This window comes from Ictalurus punctatus, chromosome 21 (assembly GCF_001660625.3).
Source record: "Ictalurus punctatus breed USDA103 chromosome 21, Coco_2.0, whole genome shotgun sequence".
Taxonomy (NCBI): Eukaryota; Metazoa; Chordata; class Actinopteri; order Siluriformes; family Ictaluridae; genus Ictalurus; species Ictalurus punctatus.
Genome location: NC_030436.2, coordinates 15900122 through 15920624, shown reverse-complemented (window position 1 = coordinate 15920624; position 20503 = coordinate 15900122). Strand labels below are relative to the sequence as shown.

At 39.3% G+C, this 20503-nt stretch overlaps 1 protein-coding gene, 2 long non-coding RNA genes and 4 other non-coding genes across 7 annotated transcripts; 1 reads left to right on the top strand and 6 right to left on the bottom strand.

Annotated features, from left to right (window-relative positions):
- Window positions 1-785: 785 nt before the first annotated feature.
- On the bottom strand, window positions 786-14307 carry LOC108254980 (uncharacterized). Its single transcript, XR_006980770.2, has 3 exons — window positions 14194-14307; window positions 6343-6466; window positions 786-1192 (listed from the first exon to the last, which is right to left on the bottom strand). It is a non-coding gene; the product is annotated as an uncharacterized LOC108254980 (long non-coding RNA).
- On the top strand, window positions 8256-12459 carry LOC108254979 (polymeric immunoglobulin receptor). Its single transcript, XM_017450531.3, has 5 exons — window positions 8256-8678; window positions 9647-9704; window positions 9815-10138; window positions 10307-10609; window positions 10810-12459. Exons 2-5 carry the CDS (start codon window positions 9668-9670, stop codon window positions 11037-11039), a joined length of 894 nt encoding a protein of 297 aa, XP_017306020.1. The 5' UTR covers window positions 8256-8678; window positions 9647-9667; the 3' UTR covers window positions 11040-12459.
- Window positions 14308-17357: 3050 nt separating the features above from the next.
- LOC108254984 (uncharacterized) lies at window positions 17358-20498 on the bottom strand. Its single transcript, XR_001809999.3, has 7 exons — window positions 20361-20498; window positions 19764-19918; window positions 19521-19653; window positions 19258-19324; window positions 18934-19012; window positions 18665-18714; window positions 17358-18473 (listed from the first exon to the last, which is right to left on the bottom strand). It is a non-coding gene; the product is annotated as an uncharacterized LOC108254984 (long non-coding RNA).
- Window positions 18533-18624, bottom strand: LOC124626144 (small nucleolar SNORD12/SNORD106). Its single transcript, XR_006980794.1, has one exon. It is a non-coding gene; the product is annotated as a small nucleolar SNORD12/SNORD106 (small nucleolar RNA).
- Window positions 18780-18869, bottom strand: LOC124626142 (small nucleolar SNORD12/SNORD106). Its single transcript, XR_006980792.1, has one exon. It is a non-coding gene; the product is annotated as a small nucleolar SNORD12/SNORD106 (small nucleolar RNA).
- LOC124626145 (small nucleolar SNORD12/SNORD106) lies at window positions 19110-19200 on the bottom strand. Its single transcript, XR_006980795.1, has one exon. It is a non-coding gene; the product is annotated as a small nucleolar SNORD12/SNORD106 (small nucleolar RNA).
- LOC124626143 (small nucleolar SNORD12/SNORD106) lies at window positions 19393-19483 on the bottom strand. Its single transcript, XR_006980793.1, has one exon. It is a non-coding gene; the product is annotated as a small nucleolar SNORD12/SNORD106 (small nucleolar RNA).
- Window positions 20499-20503: the final 5 nt, after the last annotated feature.

Below are 20503 nucleotides of genomic sequence, written 5' to 3'. Positions count from 1 at the left end.
CACTAAATTAACAAGCCACCAAACATGTCTTGGCTGATAATGTACGCAACCAAGGAAAGCTCTGGTGAAACATGAAAGTTTTCCGCTTATTAATTAATGAGAAATGCATCTGTGTCAAATATCGCATTCCGTTTAATGGACATTAACGGCTGATCCTTAATGCATGGTAGCTAAAATACCAAGAACGTTACATTAAGTAACAAATTTGAATCAGACATCTTTGTGGGTTCAGTAATAATCAGCTATAGTCATTGTGTGTGCGGGAGTAATGTGAGCAAGTGTGGGCCCACTGCATATTGTGCATGTAAACTTATTGGAATAATTGAGTGTACTCAGCCATTTTCTGATTTTGTTTAGTTGAACTGCATATACACTGCTATTTCTGTGTATGTAAGATTACTTTTTATTTTATTTATTTATTTTTGAATATTGAGTTCAAATCCCTGTGATAAAATTTCAGGTTTAAACTGGACAGGTTACAATCTTCGGGCCAGTTAACATTTGACTACAACACCTAGACTTTTGTTTGTTATATTATTATTTTTTTTTTTTTAAAATTTATGTTCAGAATTTGAAGCTCTCACATAAAATATCTTACATTTTTACATCCTTTTACTTTCGCTGTTTTCTCAGTATCTCAGCCAGAGATATATTGAGGCACTATATTTCTCTAATAGGTATTCACATATAGATTATAGATTCAATGCTCCACCAATCATTGAAACATTTTGCTGGACCATAAATAAAATCCATTGTCCTTTAAAAAATTTATAGTCCAGCTTCACTAATAATTACCCAGGGCCCTGCCTGTTTATTTAGTGAGATTTAATCAAATAAACTAACTTTTATTGTAGGTCCACTTTACACTGCTCTTCAGGAAAACTAAGTTGTTCTCAAACATGATGTTGCATGTGAATGTTCATATGTTTCAGCAACAACATAGAAAGAAAAAAAAAAAAAAAAAAAAGTCAACAAACCAACATCAACAAACCTATTGACTGGTTCCTAGAATCACTGTGAAGTTAAGATCTTACCTGGAGTTTGATGTGTTGCTCACTCTAAAATCTACCAGTGATCATTGTTCTGGGATGCCTTTGGGAAACGTTGTCCTGTTGGTTGGTGTGTTCACATGGTGTGTGTAAAACTTCATCCTCTCCTTTCAGAGATTCATTTGGCTGGTCAGTGTTTTCTACTGAATTGCAAAAAAAAAAAAAAAAAACCCAAACAGCCAGTGTGGTTTGGACTTAGCTTAATTAATCATGCAGATTTCTACTGAGCATTGAAGGTTGTGTTTTTGTTGTTGTTTTTGGGGTGGGAGCCGCTTTTAAAAGACAAGATACCTAACAAAATAAAAAAAAAGCACTTTCAGTAGCCCACTGTGGCATTGTGGGAAAGTACTTGGGTTTCAAGTCTGAGCTGGTGGGTTTGAATCTGGCTTTGGTGGAATGAGTAGCTTGGCTTAGAGGCTGGAGAAGCATGGAAGGATAAGAGGAGAGAAATAAAAGAATTTAAGGCACCAAACAGTGTAGCTGGTTAGTTTTTGTACGGTACTGTCAAAATCCAACAGCCAGTCAGGTTTGGACTTTCCTGAAGCAATCATGTAGATTTATACTGAAACTACGTGAGGGTGAATCTGAAATGAATCTGTGAGGGTGTCGGTTCAAGTCTCACACTGGCTGTGTGAGTCAGTGGTGGAGGCCTGAAAGTGGTGCAATGAAGGGCAAAAGTGAAGGAGGTTGGATGGGGAAGACAGAAGTGGAAGGAGAAGAAAGGTTGGTTTGGTGGAAAGGGGAAGAAGTGGGAAAAGGAAGTAATACAACGACACTGTGAAAGGAGAAGCAAGTTTTTTTTATTTATTTTTTTATAAATCTTCTGACTATGGTCTTGTGAGTGACTAAGTTATTATACCTTCCCCCACAAAGTGCTTACTCACCCTCTGGAGCTGCCTACTGACCGCCCCACTCAGTGCCCGCTCTCTCGCTCTGTGGGCCACCTACCGCCCCACTCAGTGCCCGCTCTCTCGCTCTGTGGGCCACCTACCGCCCCAATCAGTACCCGCTCTCTCATTCTGTGGGCCACCTACCGCCCCACTCAGTGCCCGCTCTCTCACTCTGTGGGCCACCTACCGCCCCACTCAGTGCCCGCTCTCTCACTCTGTGGGCCACCTACCGCCCCACTCAGTGCCCGCTCTCTCACTCTGTGGGCCACCGACCGCCCCACTCAGTGCCCGCTCTCTCACTCTGTGGGCCACCTACCGCCCCACTCAGTGCCCGCTCTCTCACTCTGTGGGCCACCTACCGCCCCACTCAGTGCCCGCTCTCTCACTCTGTGGGCCACCGACCGCCCCACTCAGTGCCCGCTCTCTCACTCTGTGGGCCACCTACCGCCCCACTCAGTGCCCGCTCTCTCACTCTGTGGGCCACCGACCGCCCCACTCAGTGCCCGCTCTCTCACTCTGTGGGCCACCTACCGCCCCAATCAGTGCCCGCTCTCTCGGCCACCGACCGCCCCACCCAGTGACATTCTTTCAGAAAATCCCAACAGAAACTTCAATTCAAAACTTCAGTTTAGATTGAAAATATAATACGTGATCTAAAACCAGGTGAGATTTCATTAAAATTTCACACAGATAAAGATGGATGGCTCCACTTACATCTTTCTAGATATTTCTTTAGAACAGGGTTGATAGCTGGGCCTCAAATCAAACCCATTGTTTTTATATTTAGGAAACGTAACATTTTTACAAGGGCATGGAAGTAATTTGAGGGGAAAAAAAAATCAAGAGCGTAAACAATTAATGGTAATTCCAAAGATCGTTCCTAGTTAACTGCTCCCCAATTGCAGACGGTAATACCTCATGAAACCCAAAAGGCTGACTAGCTTGAATAATGGTCATTAGAATAACATGGCATTCATTAAGATATGTTCACAAAAATATCCTATTGAGTAACAGGATGTGGTGATGGGCGCTCCAAAAAGCAGAAGTTGTACAACAAGTGCGTCAGAGGTCAGAAGGCCTGCTGTGGAAGCGTTTACATGCTCTTTTGGTTTTTTTCCCCCCGTAGGAGTTTAAGCTGCTTTATTTACTGCAAGAACGAAAGGTGTAGCATGACCTGCAACTAAGAAAGCCTGCACAGACATCATGTTCACTTTGCTTACACAAGTCCAGCACAAACCTTTCAGACTCCCCCCCCCATATATATATTAAACCAAAAAGTCATGAGAGGGTGTGAGTTACAGTGATTTTATCATGGCTAAGGGTGTTCTTAGAGGAGTGTCAAACCCCCCCCCATCATAAAATTGGAGTAGTTTAAAAAAAAAAAAGATTATTAATATTCACAATTCCATAATTCTTTACTTGTTAACAGTAAGTTTTGGTTGTTAATTAAGATAGTAGCATTCATTCATGGAAAAGCACTTCATGGAGTCCATGCTGTATCGATATGAAGGGAAAAAGCTCACACCACAGCACACTGTAACCATCACGTCATGACACACCCACTATAATCATAATGAATAAAAATGCTGCTTGCAGTGCTTTATAAAAGCTGCTGCATGCTGTTGCCCGAGTTGTCGATCCTCACAATATTTTATTAAGGAAATATCATGATAATTATCTTTAGGCATTGCCCTGTTCTAGTTACTAAGCAAGAATGGACAAAGATTGGGGGTGTTCCACAGATAGGACAATGGAAGGAAGTGTACCACAGTTACACATTTGGGGCTTGGGGCTTTAACACAGAATTCCACACTCAGCCTATCTATTTCATAATACCATTTTACCCACAGCATAAAGGTTTTATTTACAGTAACTGCTTTACATGCACGATAGATTGCAGATAGTGTAATTTAATCTGGAACAAACTGTAAGAACTGGAAATACTTTGGATGTTAAGTCATTAATATTTGCTAAATAGATTCAGCTAGCCTGCAGACACCATTACACAAAACCACAGCAGCAGTTACATCAAATCAATGGCTCCAGCTGTGTTATAAACACGGATGTCTTTTGGAAATGAATCCTCACACTGGTAATTATTTGGCTGCCCTATGGGTACTGATGTCATCTCTATTGGACCTGCTCCTGGAAGTAAGTGTTCCTCCAATCTGAACCTGGAGGCTTACACAACTAATGAAGGGTTTAACTGAAAAGGAAAATTGACTCAAAAGCACAGTCCTGTAGCGTTCCATTACTGCATGTAGTTTACATAACATAACCTCTTTACTTCTGAAAGACTCTGCCTCTCCAAGATACTCTTTTTTATACCCACTCATCTTATTGACCTGTTACCAATTAACCTCCAGCTGTTTCTTTTTAGTAACACTTACTTTTCAGCCTCTTGTTGCCCCCGTCCCAACTTTTTTTGAGACGTGTTTCAGCCATCAAATTCAAAATAACCATATAATTTTCTTAAAATGGTATATTTCCACTGGTTAAACATTTGATATGTTTTCCATGTTCTACTGTGAATAACATATGGGTTTATGAGATTTGCAAATCATTGTGTTCTGTTTTTGTTTACATTTTACACAGCGTCCCAACTTTTTTGGAACTGGGGGTTGTGTAACCAGCAATGAACATCACAACTTCAAATGGGGACAAAGTCAAATTGAAATAAGTAAACTCTTATGCTCTAATAGCATTGTTGATAATATAACCTCTGAAAACAAAAAGCGTCTATTTTCTGCTCTACGTGTTGAGATGGAAAAGATATCAAACACATTCATGACATTTTTATACATTTAACTTGCTGGATAACCAGAAAACACTTTTTGAAAAAGTGAAAAGAAAAAAAAAGAACAACTACAGTGATAATCGCAGTTCTCAGACCCGAATGGCAGATTCAGAACCATTTAGGAGTAGGGACGTGAAGTTTGGAGAAAATGAATGAGTACTGTAGGCCTTCGCTTCCAATGCCAACTGGTAACCGTTCAGAAAATTGTACAGAAAGTTACAGTTCCGTATGTAAAATGTATTTTATAAAGCTGCAAACTTTAAAACAAATTTGTTTTGAATGAAAAATAAACAACTATTCAGTTGATCATGTTTGGTATTCAGAAGAAACACGGCATGGACCCAGGCGAACTTTATGGACTTAAAAAAAAATGTAATCATGAACATAGCTTTTGTGTGTGTGTGTGTGTGTGTGTGTGTGTGTGAGATAGTTTGCCCCACATCATTCTTATTATACCACTGTCACACTGATAATGAGCCATAATGCATTGCTCAGCACTAATAGCTGAATTGTCTACCTATTGACAGACATTAAATTTGCACTGCTTGTCGATCTCTGTCGCAGTCTTTTTTCCGAATTTCCAATGCAACTTTGTTTTTTTGCGGAAAAACACTTAAATTGGCAAAATTGCAATTGCAGGAAATTGTTTTGAACGGTCTTTCGCAGTGATGTTTGTTCGGAAATGTTTGTTTAGCTGTACTCATGTTCGATGCACGTGAATCGAAGTGGGCTTTGGCTGAATGCGCGTTGTGATGACATCACATGACCCGTCATGGCCCAAATCTGCAGAAAATCTGCGGTAATTTTGAAAAATTGCTAGCTCCTGCAAATATTTCAGAGATTCCTTGATTTTGCATTACTTTCTGCGATCGCAAAATCCTGGAGGGACCGGATGTTGCTTTTTGTTTCTATGTACTCCATGTTAACACTGTTTTAAGCGCCCTACTGATTGCTAAATTGTAAGATTGTGTACAGATATTAAATCGGTAAACATGCCTCAATCTACCTACACTGAATCTGGCTTTTGTCTAGACTACTTTGAACTGTCTTATTGGTCTTTGGAAGTCGATTTCACTCAGTTTTGCTGGATTCACCCAATTCCTTGACTATTTCTAATTCTCCTGAAGTGCAAGCTGGCCTCTCTGTTCTCCCCAACCTCACATACAACTACATCTTAAAAAGTACAGCTGCAGCACGACTGCAACAGGATGCTAGTCTGCAAATATACTAATAATCAGCTGATCTTCACGTACTGTATGTCCCAAATAGAAATACAGCATACGCTGAAGAGATTCGTGGCACTATGGGTCCCCATGTAACATTCCTCTCTCAATGTGTGTCTCACAATTACACACTTTTCTGTTAGACCTCACGATCACTAAAATGGTGTAGAACCCCGATGTGTGAGGGTGAGAAGGAAGATTCAAGAGACGGATAGAATCTCAACTGAGCTCTGGGCTCAGGTTTATTCAGACTGTGCTTTTCAGCAAACTTTCAAAACTAAACAGAAAATAAACAATGGGTATAGGAGGCACTGAACACACAAACAGGCACAAATAAGTAGACTGGTGGTAATACAGCACAGGTGAAAATCATTACGTGTTACCTGCCAGTTCATCCCGCCTCCTCCCTGTCCACAGCTGACACTCGACCACGCCCCGCCACCACATACCCCGACTGCCCGACTGATACCAGGGAGCTGTCCTGAGCCCAATGTAAGACACGTCAATCTGCAGAACAAAAGGGAGAGAAAAGTCAGGTGAATGTAGGCCTCCACACAAAACCACTTACCTGGCAGAAAGCCCGCTCATATGGGTCCATCCACTGGACCGGATCTGGCAACCCCTTTTTAGTGAGGTCAAAACTTTGATAGTAGCCAGCCAGCCCCAGGAACTGCCTCACCCTCTTTTTGGTCTTGGGTCTCAGGCAGGCTTTGAATTGCTGCCGTCTTATTGATTTGGGGACACCCCTGACCATGGCCCAAGTGAAAGTCCAGATACTGTACTTCCACCTGCCCAAACACGCACTTCTTTGGGTTCGCTGCAAGTCCCATCCATCTCAAGGATCTCAGGACAGCCCTCAGATGTTGTACATACCAATAATTCTATAAATAACTATATTATCTAAATGAGCAGTGGCATACGTATAGTGCAGGCGGAAGATTCTGTCCATGAGACCGTGAGCAATCGCTGGGGCCCCAAATAACCCAAAAGGAAGTGTGACAAATTGGTGTAGTGAAAAATTGTATGGAAAAGGCTGTTTTCCCCCAATGGACTCAAGGGAATCTGCCAATACCCCCTGGTTAAGTCCAGTGTTGAAAAAAATCAAACCGCGCCGAAACGATCGAGCAGTTCATCAATGCAAGGCATCAGACATGCATCAAATATCAGACCAGCTTTTTCCCTTTACGTTTCTTTTGGCAGACCACCCAACTTTTTTTTAGGAATATGGTTTGACGAAAAATGCTTATGGAGGACACAGGTTAAAGAGATTGAAGCTAAATGTAATAAAGTATTAAACCTTATGAGATCAGTTTTGGGTTACGATTGGGGCGCAGATAAACAGTCACTACTGGATATATATTGGGCCGTAATACGATCATGCATTGACTATGAATGTATGGTATATGGAGCAGCAGCCAAGAGTGTCCTGGAAAAACTAGACAGAACACAGCTCAGTGCTCTTAGACTTAGTATTGGTGCTATTAAAACAACTCTTACTAACGCATTACTTGTAGAAACTGAAGAACTACCATTATACGCAAGACGATTAAAGCCTCCACAGTGGTCTTGTGTGATTGCTGGACGTATTCGCAACAACGAAAATGTACAGGATTCGGGTGGAATATTAATTCAGTAGCGGAAGAATATGGTCTAAAGAGATTTGAGTATGGTCCAAATGTAGTATGGGGTAATGTCCCTCCATGATATTTCCAACTCCCAATGTTGACCTGAAACTTTTAGACTTAAAGAAAGAATGGACTGAAAAGAATGCTGATAATATTGCATATTTGGTTCATGAATATATTAAACGGAACTACTACCATTATATACCAATATTCACTGATGGATCTAAGATTCAAGCAATGATCATGTAGGAGTAAAAGAATTAATTAAAAATTATCCGTATTTACAGCTGAAGAAGTAGCCATAATTTTAGGGTTGCAAGGGATAGAATCATTTGTTTGGACTCTGTGAAACAATAAAGAGATGATTTATTGAAAGAAATATCCATGATAATGCTAAGAATAGAGAGAATTGGAATCAATGTAAAGTTTTGTTGGGTTCCAGCTCATATTGGTGTGGAGGGCAATGAGAAAGCAGATTTTACTGCAAAGAATGCACTGAAATTAAAGGACAAGTAAATAATGAAAGGAGAGAGAGAGAGAGAGAGAGAGAGAGAGAGAGAGAGAGAGAGAGAGAGAGAGAGAGAGACGATCACCTTCCCCACTGGACTCTGCACCCACTGCAATCCACAAGAGACGGCAAAACATGACACTAGAGAACTTGCTGACAAAAACATCTGGAAAAGTGCACCGTCACCTAAAAAATGATCTGAAAAATACTAGGATAAGTGAGAGACTTTAATAATTTTGTATGAATATGTAGTATATAGTTATTTTTTTTTATTGTTTTTATTTTATTTATTATATTTTTTCCTGCCAATCTGCTGCCCACACTCGTCCAGTAAGTGGCGCTAATGCACCATAAGAAGAAGAAGAAGAAGAAGAAGAAGAAGAAGAAGAAGACCACCGCATTCTGTTTGACAGCGTCGCCGGGAAGTGCAGGTGGCACAAAAGTTCCCGCAACAATTTGAAAATAGGATAAAACAAAGGATACCAGAAGCATCCAGTTATTGTTTCGTGATTCAGAAAGTGTTTAATATCTGGAGCAGGGTCACTGATACTCGCACTACGAGACTAAACACTGCAAGTAGCAACAGGCAAGTACTTCTTTTCTTCCGCATAGAAAAATCACATTTGTTCGACTAGCGGCCAGCTATTAATGTTTATCATCAGATTATCAATATCGAGTTTACTAGAGCAGTACAGTGGAATATAATCCCGATTTGAACACGTGTTGAAAAATTCATCAATACTTCAGAAACTCGATTTCCAGTGTTGTGGCGAACTCCGTTTCCCACCGCTATAGGTGAAAAAAATACCTAGTTATTTCTATAAATAATGTTATATTTGTGACTTTTCATTTTGAATATTGTAGGACTTCTGGAAGAAAATGTGTGCTCACTCACATAACTGATTTTCCAGGATAAATATTTGACCGTTCTCAAATGTCGCCATACCGGGACATACTTCTCTTCCACTATTTATTTATTTATTTATTTATTTATTTATTTATTTATTTGAGCTGCAATTGCGTCATTTGTCCACAAGAGCTGCACTTGTTCAGCTATTTACAGAAAACTAAAATTGATCGTTTTCTCGCCCAACAAGTAGGCCTATACTTTCACTGCAATTTTTCTGAGAAAAAGGTCAAAAGAAATAGAAGATTAAAAAAAAATCAAAACAATACCATACAAGTTTGAACTCTAATCTTTGTCTTAGCACCACCTCCACTGTAGCAAATTTGTCCATAATAGCAGGGGAAGCACATCCTGATAGCTAAGAATATTACATCAGATACTGTTCAATGAGAAAGAAAGCTTATACACCTGTCAAATTCATACTGCTGACTTCTTTACCCAGAAAAGGCAAGTCCTGTGTGTGGGTTTTTTTTTTGTTTGTTTGTTTTTTTGGTAGTGTGCTATCCCGTAATTTGTCCATCATAGAAGAGGGAATGCCTCCTGACAGATGGGGATGTCAAGATGTCACATATGAACAACATATCTGAAGACCATTTGTTTCTCCTTCCTTACCACATGCAAATATCTCCTGTGATTATTTATTGTAGGCCCATTGTTGAGATAACACCATGAAGTTGGTTTTAAGCACAGGAGTCCTTCTGATTGGTAAGTGTCATGGTTTTAAACCCATATGGTGTCCAAATTATTTCCAAAAGAGTAAATTAAAACAGCTAATGGTCAAAATGTCTAATTTAATTTGTTCTCTGATCCATTAGTTCACCTGTTAATCCTGCAGTGCCAGGGTTTTACCGTCAGATACATCTTAGTTAATGAACCTGTGACCTTCCCATGTATCTGCTCTGGAAACCAACCAGTGGTTCTGTGGATCCGCTTCATTCCCAGTAGTGCTGTCATTGCCAAGTGTGACAGCCAGACATGTTGGATTGAACAGTATTTTCAGAAAAGGTTTGCAGTATCAGGAGATACCAGCAGCGGAAATTACTCCATAAGTATCAGTTCAGTCGTCTACACTGATGCCGGTTCCTACAGGTGCAGCTGTGATGGACATTCAGTTACTGAAGAAAAGCTTCAGGTGTATGGTAAGTGCATCATGAGTAAGTCTTATCAGCAGGAAGGAAGTAATGTGACTGAACATGTCTGTAGTAAAGTCTATCCAGCCTGACTGGGACAGGTCTAGCTCTTACTGGGGGGGAAAAAAAAAAAGTAGTGAAGCTAATAAGAACATGACATTTGTTTTTGTCCGTCAGTTCCAACAGTCATAAAGACATTTGAGGGGGAGAACGTCACCCTCCCCTGCTATGGAGACACTCGGGTTGATGCCATGAATGTACAGTGGAAGAAAGGTGAAGAAACAGTGCTGGAAATCACTTCTGTGACTACCGGCGACGTCTCAGCAGGCAGATGTTCGATCTCAAAAGAAGGTTATCAAGATGGCGACCTCTCACTCCACATTAGTTCAGTTAACCGGTCTGATGCTGAATTTTATCGGTGCCTTATTCACGATGAATCTCGTGATGGAGACCCACGTGCTGTTCTACTAAAGGTGGAAGGCAAGTTTGTCCTTTAATCTAACTATTAGAAACTTTATTCTTATTTGGAAATCATGCACCCTGTCCATGTAGTTGTTTAAGTAGACTGTTCCACAGTCTAGGTGTTTGTAAATAAATTATAAAGGAAGTCATTTTCTCAGCCTACAGACATTTCAATTGAAGTAATCTAAAAATAAGTTATTTTCTGTTGTCTTCTTTAGAACGCCGACCTGAGCACCAACCACCCCCAGCCTGCAACAGCAACACAGAAGCAGCATTAGCAGTAATACTAGCAGTAACACTAACACTGGTCATCCTCGGAGTGATTATTTACTGTGTGAGAAGATTCAAAGTAACTAAGAATAAGGCATCCACCGATCCAGGGCCTCCTGTTCAAGAGGAAAACCAAATGATCCCAAAGCCTTCTTCAACACGGAGATTCCAGGACTAGTTCATAGTCAAAGATCTGCCACACTGTTTTTTTTTTTTTTTTTTTTAAACTTTTCTTATGAAGGGAAGCAAAATTTGATATTAAGGGATTAGAAATCTTTAAAAACATAGAAATTCAGCAAAGCTGTAGGAATGCCATGGTGGTGTCTAGGGATGTCACAATACCAAAAATCTAGTAGTCGGTACCAACACCACCAAAAGTACATGATACTCGATACCAAAGTCGATACCATGGTGTGGTATAAAAATGAAATTAAAAACTCTCCTGGAGGACATCCTCCTCTGGCTGATACTGGCAAAAAAAAAAAAAAGAGAGGGAGGGATATTATAGTTATCAAACACTGTCTGACAATGAGTGGAGTGACTCCTAAACTCGTGCACGCATGTACACACACACACACACACACACACACACACACACACACACACACACACACACACACATCCTTATACTGTGAATGCAAGCATTAGTTTAAATTCACTGATATGCTGGCAGGCCAAAAAGATTTATTAAAAGCATGAACACTAGAATAATTGTTAGTGACATTAGGCTACATTTTGCTGACAAGACACGGGCTGAATGGCGATGCATGGAGGCCCATTAGGAGGTAGTTTATAACACTGCAATGTGTTCGCGTCGTTAACAAATAACTGGCTATCGCAAACATTACATGGAGCATAACGTTAGCTGGTTTAACGGCCACAATGCCAGCTGCCTCAAACAAACAAACAAACAAATAATATACAACCTGTGTTTCAGGTGCTTCGCCAAATTTCGCCAAATATATGTTTGTTGTCATCCGCCTCGAATGCGGAGTATTTCTATATTCCAGACCACCTTTCCTCTCAACGAGTCACGGTGGAGCTAAACTTCTGTAGTTTTTCCCGTGTGTTTGTAGTTGTTGTTCTTCACCATTTGTGGACCGGCTAAAAGACGTGCGCTTATTTGCTCCCCCCGGTCAGGTTTGGAAGAATTGCAAACCGGTACTTTCATTAGAAACGGTACCAACACTACTGCAGAAAAACAAGTTCAGTCACATTTTAAGAATGTTGGTACCGACTTGGTACCAGAGTATCAGTTCTCGTGACATCCCTAGTGGTGCCTAATGGTGGTGTCTAAGCATGGTGTAGTTAGTTCTCTTTGTTCTGGTGTGCCGATATTCCTGCTTTATTTCAGTCATTTTTGCAGTTCACATGAAAGAAATGTGAACTCGGACTTTGAAAGAGCCAGTTTTACATGCACTATGAACTGAGCCATATGGTTATACCGTAAATAATCATGATGTATATTTATACATGCTGTATGTACAGGTACATCTTTTAAAAAATTGAATATTGTGGAAAAGTTATTTTTTACTGTAATTTAATTCAAAAAGTGGAACTTTTATATATTCTAGATTCATTACACAAAGTGAAATATTTCAAGCCTTTTTTTTTGCTTTAATCTTGAAGATTACGGTTTACAGCTCATGGAAATCTTCATTTTTCTTTAATTTTTTTTCTGTAATTGTTCTTTGTAGTTTCGACGTTTCGTAAATTATAGAGGTGTATAATTAACTTATTCTTCATTTCTGCTAAGATTTGGGTAAATGGGAAAATTTGGGTAATTTAATAATTTATATATATATATATATATATATATATATATATATATATATATATATATATATATATATATATATATATATAAATACATATACATAAATACATATACATAAATAATACATATACACACATACTTTATATAATATTTATATAATATACACACACACACAGAGAATTCTACTATTTAAATTGGCAATGTGTTCTCTCATTATTAGTTTGTAGTGGTAAAAAACAAAAAAACAAAATTTATTCCTTATAACTACAATAAAACAACCATTTTTGCATGAAGCAAATTCTTTGCATCACATTTATTTCCAGTAGTAAAGGTATATTGAGCTCCAAAAACAATTAGCAGCTTATGTAGCTATGATTTTGGGTGAAAAATGAAGAAGGAAAAAAGTTTTGTATTACTATTTAGTGTTTTGGAAACATTTTCCCCCCGTTTTTCCATTTACAGTTTTAACTTTAGCGATTTAACAGTCTTTCACTGTAAACTACATGGACATTTCTTTTACCGTCTCCAGTTAAATTGGTAAGTGTGATGCGCTCTTGTAGTTCAGATGGATGTCAGACTGCAGTAGGAGCGGTGATGACACTGATTTATGGTAATTCCACTGGAAATGATTAAACTATCATGTTAATAATAATAATAATAATAATAATAATAATAATAAAGTTACACCTTATATTATAAATCTTGATCTACTTTTCTTTGGCAGTAAACTCAAGCAGGCGAATACAGCTATCTGGCTAGTAGCTTTCAAACAGAAACAGGAAAAATGCATTAACTGAATTGGCTTATCCTGTTCCCATCACAGCAGCTGATTTCCAGTAAAACGTGATTACACAAAATAATGCATTCATTAAAAATAACTTAAATCATTAATTCAAAACTAGTGATGGGTATTCTGGCTCTTGTCAGTGAATCAGATCATTTGGCCCAACAACTCAATAAGATCCGATTCCTTCGGCTCCCAAACGGATCATTGCTAAATCAGAACAATTATTCAATTAGAAATGCACACCAAATACAATAAGTATACTTGCATTAAGATCATTCTCCCCGTTGTGTCTGTGCTTCATTTAGAAGATTCATTTCCATTTATTCTGCAAAATTATCTCCCCGAATAATACACTTGACCACATATAACATATCTGCAACAATTTGCAGTTCTGCGCTCCTCCATGTCATGCTGCCTCATACACACATTCAATCAGAAGCATAAATTACACTACAAGAGTAATGCCATCTTTAAAAACAAACAAAAACGGCTCACATATGTAGGTCGGCTCTCCAAGTTCACTTTAAAAAGAATCGACTCAAAGAACCAAGTCATCCGCGAACGACACATCAGTAGTTTCTACAGCCTACTGCTTAAGTTGTTTTAATGCGGTGTTGAAAGAATATCTAGAGTTAAATAAATCTAAATTAGCTCCCATATGTCGTGTACTAAAATCTTTGTAAATATTTCGCAAATTACAGCCGTTAGTTAACTAATTAGCACCAATCAATTAGCCTTAGCTAACAGTTATGAGAGTTAATCACTTACCTTAATGCAGGAGCTTTTCCCTGTCCAATTCTTTCATTTCCCTCTCTCTTTCCTTATAAACTCAATTTTTATGTTTACTGAAAGCCTTTATGGTAATTTTGCCATGTAGGCGGTTTGTTGCTGCGCTGTATTAAAAACAAACAACAACGACAAAAATTTTAATTAAGCAAAGCGACGCAATTGGACCAATCATTAGAGTCTTCCAAATCACGCGGTCAAATTAAACGCCTCCTTAATCAGTTTCTCAACCAGGAGCCTGTTGACCTCTTGTGGCATATTTATAGGGGGTTCGGGGGATTTTTCTAAAAATATTTCAACTATGTATAAGGGGTTTGTTTGTTGCATTTTGATACCCATTACATTTGAGAAAAGCCGCAGACTTACTGTTTTAAAAGTATGTTCCTATATGCTTAGTCATGCTCATTCACAGCTTTCTCAGTGCCATGGGTGTTAGTTCAAAGTGAAGTTTTTCCAATATTCAACTGCTGTATGTTCTTTCTGCTGCAAATGTCTTCATTTGCAATATTACATTAATTGTCAGTGACTACATTTAATACGCATTTGAAATGAGGTGACCAGAAGGATCTGCTACTACCACCAGATCCCACAGCACACCTCCTTGTGAAGTCCATGCGTCTGGGACAGTGGTGGCTCAACGGTTAAGGCTCTGGTCAGAAGGTCAGGGGTTCAAGCCCCAGCACCACCAAGCTGCCAATGTTGGGTCCTTGAGCAAGGCCCTTAACCCACTCTGCTCCAAGGGTACTGTATCATAACTGACCCTACGCTCTGACCCCAACTTCTTAACAAGCTGGGATATGCAAAAAACAGAATTTCACTGTGCTGTAATATATATGTGACAAATAAAGGCTTTTCTCTTCTCAGTTAGGCATGTGGTAGCACAATATTAGGCATGTGGTTTTACTGATATGGCACATCTTTGTATTTCACCATCCTATAACAGCACAACACTTCCCACCAGATATATTACTTTGGTTTTTAATCACTTACCTTACACATATTTATGTTCCTGACATAATAAAATGTGCACATATTGCAGTAGTCCTGTAATATAAATCTGGAATTGGAAAAATAGAGGGTGGTGAAGGCTTAAGGTTGCAGAAAATTGGGGTTGTTTGCCTAAAACATTTGGGAACCCCAGTAGTAGGTGTAGTTGTGGGTTTTAAGTTATAACTTGAGGCTACGTTGAAACTGTCACTTGGTGTAACTGTTCATCTTTTAGTAGTTTGTAAACTGAAACATAATTAAAACTAAGATACCACAGAACTTACAGTAAATCGGTGACTCATAGTGTTTCACTTCAGTCAGTCGGGGAATGAGCAACCTTGTATATTAAATTAATAAGTCCAAGATTTTTAAAAGTTGATTAATATCTAAAAAACATTTTGAAACTTACATTCTGCATCGGTAAGTTTTGTTCTTGTTTTGTAATCGTTCTGTTTAATAGGAGTGACACTTGACATGAAGTGTACATACAGCAACAAACTAATAATGCTGCTGTGAACTAAACGATTTGAGGTTGTTTTTGAGGTTTTTAAAGAAACCCTCGATCGATTAAAGGAAATTGAGGCAATACGTATAACGTGCTGATTTTCAGGGAGGAAGCGCCAAATTAGAAACGTTCTTGTTTCCATTCCATCATAGCAGAGATGTCACGTGTAAAAAAACAAACATATCCGAAGACCGTTTGTTTCTCCTTCCTTACCACATGCAAATATCTCCTGTGATTATTTATTGTAGGCCCATTGTTGTGAGAGAACACCATCAAGTTGGTTTTAAGCACACGAGTCCCTCTGATTGGAAAGTGTCACGGTTTTAAACCCATACTGTGTCCAAACTATTTCCGAAAGAGTAAATTAAAACAGCTATCAGTTGTAGACAGGATTTTTTCTTCTGATGTAATTGTGTCAAATGTTCAAAATGTCTAATTTAATTTGTTCTCTGATCCATTAGTTCACCTGTTAATCCTGCAGTGCCAGGGTTTTATCATCAGACAAATCTTAGTTAATGAACCTGTGACCTTCCCATGTATCTGCTCTGGAAACCAACCAGTGGTTCTGTGGACCCGCTTCATTCCCAGTAAAGACGTCGTTGCTAAGTGTGACAGCCAGACATGTCGGATTGAACAGCATTTTCAGAAAAGATTTGAAGTATCAGGAGATACCAGCAGAGGAAATTACTCCATAAGTATCAGTTCAGTCGTCTACACCGATGTTGGCTCCTACAGGTGCAGCTGTGATGGACATCCAGTTACTGAAGAAAAGCTTCAGGTGTATGGTAAGTGTACCATGAGTAAGTCTTATTACCACGATGGAAATAACGTGACTCTGAATATGTCTGTAGTAAAGTCTATCCAGCCTGACTGGGACAGGTCTAGCTCTTACTGAAAATCAAAGTAGTGAAGCTAAAAAGAACATGACATTTGTTTTTGTCTGACAGTTCCAACAGATGTTAAGCCTTTTGAGGGGGAGAATGTCACCCTCCCCTGCTACGGAGACACTCGGCAAGGTGTTAAAGATATAAAATGGAAGAAAGCTGGACGAACACTTCTGCTGTACTCAGGAAAATAGATCGGTGACTACTGAGGAAGCATCACCAGGCAGATTTATGTCAGCAGAAGGCTTCCTAGATGGTGATCTGTCCCTTCACATCAGTTCAGTTCACCAGTCTGATGCAAGATTTTATGAGTGTCTCATCCATGATGAATCTCAGGAAGGAGAACCACGAGCTGTTTCACTGAAAGAAGGTAAATTCATCCCTTATTCAAACACTGTACTTGTACTGTTTGTACTGGTGTATAGTCAGTCTCCATTCATGTCAGACTAAACTGACACCTAAATCCTTATTAGTGTTCACAGTTTCTCAGTCTACACCTTTCCTAATAATCAAATTATTTAACAGGGCTACAACTATTAACCAACAACTGCAATGAAGTTCCTGTATAGGTCACAGTCTTTGGATTAGTCCTTGAAAGCATCATTGGAGCGAGCGTCTACGTCATGAAAAGACGTAGACCTCCTGCACAATAATCCAGATGATCAAAGCTTTCTTCAACCCAGCCAGTCCAGGAACAGTTTATAGGGAGAGCAATAGATCGGGTACACCGCTCTCCTAAAATGCTTTTATCTAGAAAAGAAGCTGCTGAGTCAAAATGTGAAACGTTTCCTTTATTCTGTGCAAATCTATAGTACATCAGCATGGCGCAATAGCATTTGAATCTCTCTTAAATGCAATACGATAAGGTTGTTATATTTTTTGATGAATATATTTTTTTTAAAAAGTTGACTTTTTACAAGTACCTTGAGTCTAAATGGTTCATTACATAGATCCTTTGAGTCATATACCAACCTGAATATCAGTTTATTTCACAGTTTCAACACAAGAGAATTCAAAAGGCTCTATTACAGTCTACATCCAGCAATTTAAGATATACACCCATCATAAATGTACTCATCATATAAAGTCAATATATGGGCATGGATATATACAAAAATGAAAACCCCTAACTTGACTGGATATCACCAGGCTACTGAATCTAATCCAGTGGTTTTCAAACCAGGGGTCCTCACCAATTTGGTGTGAAAGATAAATTCTCAGTCAAGACAACCACCCCTAATGTAAGTGATGTGAGATGATTATATCCCCTTTTTTAAATTAATATTCCAAAAATCTGTATTTTTAATGTTTTAAAGACATCTTGCAAAAGGAGGGCCTCAGTCAAATGTTAATGCCATTAACATTTGACTGAAGGGGGCCTTGCACTGGAAAAGTCTGGGAACCCCTGATCTAATCAATCATGCCTACAGCTACAGTAGCCACAGTTGAAAACTGCATCGGCAGCATCACTTCCACAGGTGTTTGCATTTTTGAATGATGTTCCATCCTTCCCCAGACTAGATCTTCATCCAGGCACAGCTAAACTCCATAAGATATATGCAGCTGGAGGAAGATTTTAAATGGACAAAATTGAGACAATTTGGAGAAAATGAGAATACGGCATGGTCACTGCTGCAGTTTATAAGGAAACTACACTGTTTCCAACTGGTGATGGCATGCCAGCAAATTGGATTTTAAAACAAGGCCTGTGTGTGCGCACACATGCAGTGTAACATTCCTGGAACACCTTCACACCCCCGGGGGTCAAGCAGGGTGGCCACCTTAAATCCACCAATGGTCACACTGCTATCCCTCCCATTAATCTGACTGCAACTTGACCACCAATCAACACCTCAGCTTGAATGTTATAGCAATCCATGATAGCCCTGAAACAAAGAGAACATATTAGAACTCAAATCTAGACATTGTCAGTCAGAATACTCAATTCAGTGCATCAGAAATCTTTGGCTTAAATTCTCAGACAGTCAACATGGTCGATCTGCCGGGGAAAAAACTGGTCATCACAAAGGCACAAACATGCACAAGACTAAACTGGCTACAGAGCATAGAAACATACCTTGGGCACCTCCCCTTGAGCCCATTCAAAGATGCTTCATGCCATGATCTCTGAAAGTTTGATGAAACACGTTTTAGAAAATTGCATGCAGCTATTGTCCAAAGTACATGTTCCAAATGGTGCATCAGAAAGTTTGGCTTAAATATAGATCAGTCAACAGTGTCGATCTGCTGGGGAAAAAAGCTTAGTCATCCTTTACACCATTACAGTCTACCACAGCACTGTAGATAGGACAGCCACACATTGTTAACTGCAGACATGAAACTCACCAGTTTTACAACCTTGGGGGGGGGGGGGGGGGGACACCCAAAAAAAGTGTTGGAACACCCACCCACTGGGCCTCAGGATCTAGAAGTAATGACAAGAAAAACAAGTGTTCAGGACATGTTCTTGGAAATTAGTTAAACTTGTTTTTACACAAAGTTATAATGGCTCAGACAGTTTGGCTTAATTTCTCTCTCTCTTTTTTTTTTTTTTTAAAGAAGTCAACAGAGTCGATCTGCTGGGGAAAAAAGTTTAGTCATCATTCATTAATCTAATGCAGCCCTGCAAGATTATAGCAGTTAAAAAGGAAATGGACAAGTGAAACACACCAGTTTTGCATCCTTAGAAAGAAAACCAAGTCCTGGAACCATCTAGATGTCAGCGGAGCTGCAGGTTCTAGAGAGGGGGAGGGGGATGTTATGACATGTTCTCAGAGGACAGTTAAACTTGTATTTGTACACAGTGATCATGGCTCAGACAGTTTGGCTTAAAATAAAATAAGTCAACAGAGTCGATCTGCTGGGGAAAAAAAGTTTAGTCATCAGAGCCATGTTTGATGAAAATCTAAACAAAGATCAGCAGGGAATCTCACCATGATGTTCCAAAATACCATGATGGTGCAGGCCTCACTCACTTAATGTAAGAAAGGATTACACTTCATGTACACAAGTGGATGTGCAGCTTCATGTCATCTAATTCACCTTTCTGCTGTTGGCTGATCATACCTGAAACACAGGTTATTTTACTTAAAACAAAAGTAACCACAAGCTCAATTTAAAGGACTTAAAAAAAAACAAAAAACAAAAAAAACACTACATTTTAGTGAAAAACCTACAATTTTCCATTGGAGTGAATGGGGCTCAGGTCTTCTGCAGAAAAAGGGCGCGAGTCCCACCTCCTACGCTGGTAATAACCACGTGACCAAGAGCCGGAAGTGAGGCTCTTGGCCTGCATTATCCTTCACGTGAAGCCAGCAAGACACATTGGTGCCTAAAATAAAAAGATCAATAATAGTACTTCAGTTTCCTAATCTTAATGCTATTTATGCAAGCCCTTGATGTAATTTCTCATTTGGCTCAGTTCTATTTCAAACTACATTAATGTAAATTAGAAATAAGGGGAAAACCTGCTTAGTATTTAGAATATTTTTTTGATGCTAAAGTAACTTTGTAATTCGGATAAACACGACTTTTCTACACAAATAATCCTTTACATTAACACACCAAACAAGGCAGTAAGCGCCACGTGGCGAACAGCTCCAGCCTTTAAACAACGTGTTCCTCCAAAACGGTATTCCTCAATCTGACACGCTTTAAACCATCATAAACTACACACTGCTTGAACGGCTGCATAACCAGTACACAATTTCAATAATCACACCCAACCATACTCAAGACGAATTTCATATCGGAACATATAATAAAGAGCTCACCTCAATGCTGCAGACGGACTGGGACGGTTACGCGCTCGCAGACCTCATTTAAAGCGCGCAGTGCGCATGCGTAGTTTACAAGCGCGCAGTGCGCATGCGCCGTGTCCGTGACGCGGTGTTTCCGCTATTTTCAACCAAAATAA

What these genes read in the sequence shown, in the direction of transcription:
- LOC108254979 (XM_017450531.3), top strand. Translation starts at nt 9,668, where the DNA reads ATGAAGTTGGTTTTAAGCACAGGAGTCCTTCTGATTG. An exon ending in CACAGGAGTCCTTCTGATTG is followed by an intron (nt 9,705 to 9,814) that starts GTAAGTGTCATG and finishes CTGATCCATTAG; the next exon opens with TTCACCTGTTAATCCTGCAG. An exon ending in TGTTCTACTAAAGGTGGAAG is followed by an intron (nt 10,610 to 10,809) that starts GCAAGTTTGTCC and finishes TGTCTTCTTTAG; the next exon opens with AACGCCGACCTGAGCACCAA.